Below are 7252 nucleotides of genomic sequence, written 5' to 3' on the forward strand. Positions count from 1 at the left end.
TGTAAATCCTGAGGCAAAATGCTGGTGGGTTTGGTTTGGGTGGCATAGAGGTTATACGTAGAGCTGCTAACTGCCAGGTCAGCAGTTCAAAACCATGCACTCCCCCTAGAGAAAGATAAGAGGTTTTCTATTCCCATCAAGAGTTACTGTCTTGAAAACGCACAAGAGCTCGGTTCTAGCCTGTCAGATGGGGTCACACGGACTTAGAATCGACTCAGTTGCAGAGGGCTTGGGTGTTCAGAGCTTATGTGTTGATAAGACAAGATTCGATTGTATCTGTTATGTTAATGAGGCAGGGTTTGGGTTGGGTACCATGCCCTTTCTCAAGTCACCATCCTGATCTCATGTAAGGGTAGGTTTTCTGGAGTGTGGCCTGCATCACGTTTAGCTCATAAGAGATAAAAGGGGAGAGAAGTGAGCAGAGAGAGAGGCCTCAGTACTACAAAGAAGGAGAGGAAGAGGAGGAGAGGAGTTCCTGGATCCTGTGGAGCCTGGGTACCTATCCTAAGAACCTCTTAGACCCAGAAAAGAATTGATGTCAAGCTATATAGTGGTTTTGGAGGGACACCAGGCCCATAGATGCTGAAAGGAGATAAGAACTTTCTCCCTGAGCAGACACACAGCAAAAGGCTTCCCCTCAGGCTAGCACTGAAAGCTGTGAGAGAATAAATGTGCTTGTTCAAAGCATCCACTTGGATGTTTCTGTTACAGCAGCACTACATATCTAAGACAACTGTGGGTGCAAATTTGTGCGCTGTATGCACGTGAACTATTCCTCTCAAGTAGTTCTGTGGGGCTGCTAACCACGACGTCTGCTTCCAAACCCAGTACAGCTTTGGAATCTCTGCAGGGCAGTTCTGTGCCATCTTGGAGGGTTATTATCATAAGATGATGCCAACATCCCAGTGGGACCCGGTGGGATGATCAGAAAGTGAGTGTAGAAAGGATGAGAGAGCAAATGCTATTGAGAAGGATGCCCATGAGGTCAAAAAATAGACAACCGCATTTTAGAGGTTAAAATATATGTGTTTTTTCAAATGTTTTAAAAAAGTGAATGTGTTTACTGATCTTGAGATGTTTTCTTTCTTTCCTTTTTTTTTAGTGCTGTTGTGACAGAAACATCACCAATAGTTGGCTGTTTGTGTTTGTTTGTTTTTAGGAGCACTTTCTACAGCCCCCAAACCAAACTCCTTGCATCAAGTAGGCCAGAGCAGAAGGGCCTCTGTGGGTTTTTGAGACTGGGCTCCTCACAGAGCAGAAAGCCTCGTCTTTCAGCCAAGGAGCAGCTGGCAGGTTCCAACTGCTGACCTTGTGGTTAGTCACCCATGCTCCTTTCTCTATCCCCAGAATCCCTCACTCCCTTGCTGATCCTCACATTTGCCTTCCCCAGTTGATGCCCCCCTGTGCTCTGTTCTTTTTATATCTCAAAGTGATTAAATGGAATGCATCCCTACACGGAGACAGACTCCTCACCATCACCAAGAAAATCCAACTCCCAAATGGGATTCCATTCGCTAGCATGTTGTTGGTCAGTAGCTTCCAGCCAGTTCCACCTCACAGCGGCCTTATGGGGCTTTCGAGTCCCATACATATGTTGGCACAATTCAATCAGTAACAGAAGTCAAGAATAAATTCTTGACAATTGATAAGAGGTCGTTGGTGGTCATGACAGGAAGTTTCCATGAAGTGGTCGTGTCAAAAACCAAAACAAAACAAAAACGGGATGTAGTGGATTTAAAGAACCGGAGGAGAGAAATTGGAGCTAGTTAAACCTTGATAACTCAGTAAGGAGATTTCATAGTAAAATAATCTGAGAAATAGAGGGCAGTAAGTAAAAGAAAATGTTGATGAAGAGAAATTGGTTTGAGCTAGGAGAAAAAGGTATATTTGAATGTACATAAGAATAAGAGAGGTTTCACACATGGACTCCACAAATATGCATGTGGGTTCTGACTTTGGCTCCATTCTAGGTCCCGAGAATCCAGAAAGAGTGGGAGAGGAATCTGTTTTCGTGGACAGAAATGACAATGGCAGCCAACGGATAATTTTGTGCTTGTGTGTTTTGCCTGTTTAAGGAGATGTGATTATTGCAACACAGTCTCAGCGCTAGGAGAGGGCAGCCGGAGGGATGTGGATGTAATAGGGTAGAGAGCGTGCCTATCAGCTAGCGGCCATCAGAGGAACACTCTGTCTCTTAGCCTGGTTTTGTTCACTAAATTTTCTATCTTCCGGTTTTATGTCACATGGCCCCAAATAGTTGTTCTCTCCCTGGCTCCTCCCTTCCTTTGAGGAGGGAGATTAAAACGTGTTTGTATCACTAGCGAGGGTTCAAGAAAAAGACTAAAACATTTAATCCAAATTTTAAGTCACCTGATGGTTAATCGCAAACAGCAGATAGATGGGCAATGACTTAAACAAGGGGAAAAAACGAAAGTGGCCCGTACGGGGATCGAACCCGCGACCTTGGCGTTATTAGCACCACGCTCTAACCAACTGAGCTAACCGGCCAACTGCTCGCTGCACTTTTTATGTATTACAGAAGTAGTAAGCTCGCTGGCTGCTCCCCTGCTACTCCAAAAATACCATTGTTCCCTTTAATAATTTTAATTGTAACTCAATAGAAAAAGTCCTCGTGGCCCAATGGGTTAGGCTTGCAGCTGCTCACAGCAAGTCGGCGGTTGGCAGCCAGGAGCCCGCTCCAATGGGCTCTGTCCGCACCTATTTAAAACCTCGGGAACAATCGGTGGCAGTGCGTTTGTTTAACTAACTCTTTTTTTCCAGCTTAAGTTAATACTTTCGCTTGCCCTTTTCCACGCTCGCACAAAAAGAAAGAAAACCTCTCCGTCCAGCAGCAAGGAGCTCCGCTCTTCGTTAGTCTTTCTCGGTTGGAGGCCTTCTGGAGCTCGTCGGTGTCGTCCAGGGAGCAACATTCCCTGAGAGGCGTCTTCCTCCTCCTCCAGGATGAAGCCCGGTCTAGGATCTAGTCCAGCTGCCCCGGCTCTCGGCGTGGGGACCCCCCTCCAGACCGGAAGGTCCCTGGGAGACCCCCTTCTCAGCGCTGGGTGCGAACGCCCGGTGATGGTGGAGACCCCTGTTGGTCCAGGTGGGTATTTTAATGAGCAATTAACTGCTTCTGTTCCTTTTTCCTTTCCCAGAGTTTTCCCCGACGGTGTCGTCTCCTTCTTTCCTCTTCTGGTCCCGCAGTTTGCCCCGCATGGAGGCCTGCTCAGGGATTCATTTCATGGATGGACGAGCTCGCATAGAAGAAGGCCACGCTTGTGGACGATTTTTTAGAAAAATAAACAAGGGCTCTAGGCTTCGCTGCCCTCATACAGACGCTTACAAATCAATAATGTAAAAATAAAAACCAAATTAAAATTGGAAAACTATTTGAATAGAGAGTTCTTCACAGAAGACATATACATAACTCACCAGCACATATTGAGCTTCATCATCATTCATTAGAGATGTGCAAATTAAATCACAAGGCGATATGCCCTTCCCACCCACTCGACTGTGCGCAGGAGAAAAGGCAGACAGCTGGGTTGTGGAGGGGAACGTGGTGCTCTCAGGCACTGCTGATGGAATGCAGAAGGACATGGCCACTTTAGACAAATTTTGGAGTTTCTTACAATTTTTATATATTCTTATGAATTGAATTGTGTCCCCCAAAGTTAATTGTCGTAAATTCAAATCCCTATACCTGTGGGTGCAATCTCATTTGGGATGGGGTTTATTGGGTTTTTAACCAGGCCCTATTAGTGTAACCAAGCAACCCCAAACTCACTGCCATCAAATCAATATTGACTCACAGCCTGGAACTCCCTTGGGGGTGCACAAAAGCCTCATCTTTCTCCCCAGTAGCCGCTGGGGGTTCTGCTTACTTGGCAGTTAGCAGCCCAATGTTGGCAGGATGTGTCGTAACTCCATCACTTTCCCCAAATATTTCATTCTGCTTTCAGTGGAAGCTCACAAAGCAAATGAGGGCCTACACGGCCCATTTAACAATTTCTACCCAAAATATTTGGTGACGTTGATTACATTTTTCACAACATGTTGACATCTCGTTGTTTCAGGTCTGGTTGTTCTGATTCCTGTCATCTCATTGCCCTGCCGCCTATCTCCTCAACTCTGCTTTAGAGCAGTGGTAGACCATTTGAATGATTTTTGAAAGCAGTGCAGTACTCACGGTTGATCTTATTCCATTCACGAGCCAATCTTTAATCTCTCTAACTGGGGACCTTAGAGAATAGGTCTGGTTCAAGATTTAAAAAGGCATCTCAGGACAATAGTACTAGAGAATCCTCTAGTCTCGACTGGTGTTGTAAGGCTGGACTTTGAAGAACATGAGTTCTGTTTCACATCTTCTCCCGATTTATGAGCACCCACATATTGACACCGCTACACTAGTCGTATCCAGACACCATCTAGCTCAGCTGGTCTGGGGCAGAGGGAACCATGGTTTGTGCAGACGCTTAGTCCTGCAAACGAATTTTTGTTTTTAGTCTTTGATTTCCTTCTTTGTCTTTTGTGCCTGACAAGTAGAAACCACGAGTTGTAACTCAGATGGCCACGTGCCAGTTTCAAGATGCCAGACAGTACTCAGCAAACTAGGATGTGGAACATAAACGTTATCAACTATATTGTGCCGATTGACCAGGTTGTCCCATGAGACTACGAGCCTAACCCTTCAAATCTAGAAAAGTATCTCATGAGGTATTTGGTTATCTCTAAGATATATCCATAACTGTACCTCTTATATATGTATGTACTCATACATACATAAAGTGGAGGACAATTACATCCAACTACAAAATGAATGATGACTATATCATTATATGGCTGTCAAACGGCTGGAAATCATGAGTCAGCCAGGTTGATACAGAACCTTAGCCATCACAGTTTCCACTCATCTTATTTGGTGGCAACAAACTGCTCAAACCCCTTGTTGGGACACAGGCACTTTATCGGCACGGTCTCCCCCATCATGGTGTGGATCACAGACACTATGGCTTGAAGAGGATATTTAGTAATGCGCTGCACTGCATGGTTGTTCTAAAAGATGAGGCATTTGGCAATGGATGAAATGGATGAAAATTCCTACCTTCCTGGAGCAGAGTTGCCAGACAGGGAGACAGAGGAGGAGCCATTTAAGTAAAGAAAGTATGCATAGTATGAGGGGCATCCAAAAAATTCTTGGGAAATGCAGTGAAAAGGTAATGGCGTTTTCCCATGGAGTTTCAGAAGCACTTTCATATATCTGATAGCGATAAGGATGAAGCAAAAAGAGGAACAGGGGAAGGCACACATTTGGCTAATTTATTTCTTTAAATTTTAATAAATCATTTTATTGGGGGCTCATACAGCTCTTATAGCAATCCATACATCCATTGTGTCAAGCACATTTGTACATACGTTGCCATGATTCTTTTCAAAACCTTTTCTATCTACTTGAGCCTCGTTTTTCCTCTCTCCCCTCCCCTCCCCTCACCCCACTCATGAACCCTTGATAAAGATGACCATGGAAAAGCTTTCTGAGCATAAGTTATTTGAGAAAAAAGATCACCACAGTTATTTGGTTTATGGCAAAATAGAAATACAGAGAGTCTGAACCATAGGGAGTCTAAAGAGCGTGGTGAGATTGTGAGACACAGAGCAGAGAGTTAAGGGACAGAAAAGAGGGAGACTGGAAAAGAGAGGGGTCGAGGCTGTAGGACAGAGAGAGGGGAGCTGAGTAGAGGGAAGAGAGAGAGACAGAGGGACTAGAGGACAAAGAGAAGAGAGACTGTGTATTAAGGAAAGTTGGGGTACTGAAGGTATGCTGAGTGGCAGAGAGAGAAAACTAAATGGGCAACTGAGGGTCCAAGAAGAGGCACAAAGAGAGTGAAGACTGAAGGGGAGTGGGGAGAGGATTTAGGCACCGAAACGAGGAGCCTAAGATAAAGAAGGGAAGACTGGAGGCACGGCAGGGGCTACCAAAGCGCAGCAGCAAGGGAAGCCCAGAGCCAGAGCAGGGGAAGAGTTCAGGGCAGCGGGGAGAGGAAACCGGATAGCCCCACGCTGCAGGCTTCCCCGCAGACTCAGGCGTCCCGGTGCCGCTTGGGCAGTTCCCATGGACGCCTGCCCTGCCCTGGAGGCGTCTGAAAAGAAACCTGCCTTCCTGATGAATGATGCACTTGAGCCTGGCCTCAGAGGAGAAAATAAAGGCCCCCAGTGGGTAGGGAAGGACTTTGCAAAGACCACTGGACAGAATGGCCACTGGATCTGCCTCCTGGTTGCGTTCACTCCTCCTGGTTTCCTTCTTGAGGTCGTCAGACTCCGGTAAGGGGCGGGGGCAGCAGTGGAAGCCGTGGATGCTAACAGGGCCTGGCCTGATCCCCCCTTCTGTATCCCACAGCCTTCCTTCTTAGGCGACTCACTGAACATACTCAGCAGCTTCAGGAGCGTTCTGGACCACGCCTGGGGCTCAACCTGGACCCAGATGCTGCGGTCCTCCCCAAAGAGGGCTGGCTGGAGCAGCGGCTGGACCCTTTCAATGCATCTGATGGACGAGTCTTCCTGCAGGTGGGCAAAGAGGAGCAGAATGCACTGCCCCTCAGCCCTCTCCCACACTGTCTAGCAGGCTCCTCTTTACGTCCCTCGGCGCCTTCCTTCTCCTCCCTCACTTGGTCCTGCAGTGCCCTCCTTTCTGAACCCCCCAGTTCTTCGCTCTCCTTCAGTTCCCACTTTCTTTCCTGGGGACGTGCCTTCTTTTCACCTCGGACTCTCCAGACTCATTCCTTCCCCTCCCCTTCCCTCACCGCTCACTCAGCTTACTCTGCCCAGATGTGCAAGTCCTTCCTTTACCCGGCCCCGTCAACTCTTTCTGGCTTCCGAACCATGCCTTGATGTCCCCTCCATGTAGTATATACTTCCAGACATGCCCCACATCTGCCCATGGCCAACTTTGATAGGTTATTGAGATTTCAGCTTAAATATCTGCTTGACACAGGGTCTTCCCTGACTGCTCTATGTCACACCCTTCCACGATCAATCCATCTCCACTGCATTACCTGATAATTTTCTTGCTGGTACTCATTCTCAGGAAGTTTTCCTTACTATATTTATTGCTCTATTGATACTGACTGCTTGATTGTTTATTATCTGTCTCCCCTACTTAGAGTGTTATCTCTAAGCAAGCAGTTGCCACGGCTTTGATTGAGCTGCTTCTCCCGGTTCCCTAGCACAGGGACTGGCACTCAAAGTCAGCTAC

General features: G+C 46.8%; 1 protein-coding gene and 1 non-coding gene across 2 annotated transcripts in view; one reads left to right on the forward strand and one right to left on the reverse strand.

Annotated features, from left to right (window-relative positions):
• Positions 1-7252, forward strand: part of PRSS16 (serine protease 16) — a 19178-nt gene that overhangs the window by 3042 nt on the left and 8884 nt on the right. Inside the window, exon 2 of the mRNA XM_030887172.1 lies at positions 6398-6564. Within this exon, the coding sequence (XP_030743032.1) occupies positions 6398-6564 (167 nt within the window). The remainder of the gene's footprint in view (positions 1-6397; positions 6565-7252) is intronic.
• TRNAI-AAU lies at positions 2435-2508 on the reverse strand. Its single transcript has one exon. It is a non-coding gene; the product is annotated as a tRNA-Ile (tRNA).

This window comes from Echinops telfairi, unplaced genomic scaffold (assembly GCF_000313985.2).
Source record: "Echinops telfairi isolate 266 unplaced genomic scaffold, ASM31398v2 ScPeMD7_5868;HRSCAF=6743_0, whole genome shotgun sequence".
NCBI lineage: Eukaryota > Metazoa > Chordata > Mammalia > Afrosoricida > Tenrecidae > Echinops > Echinops telfairi.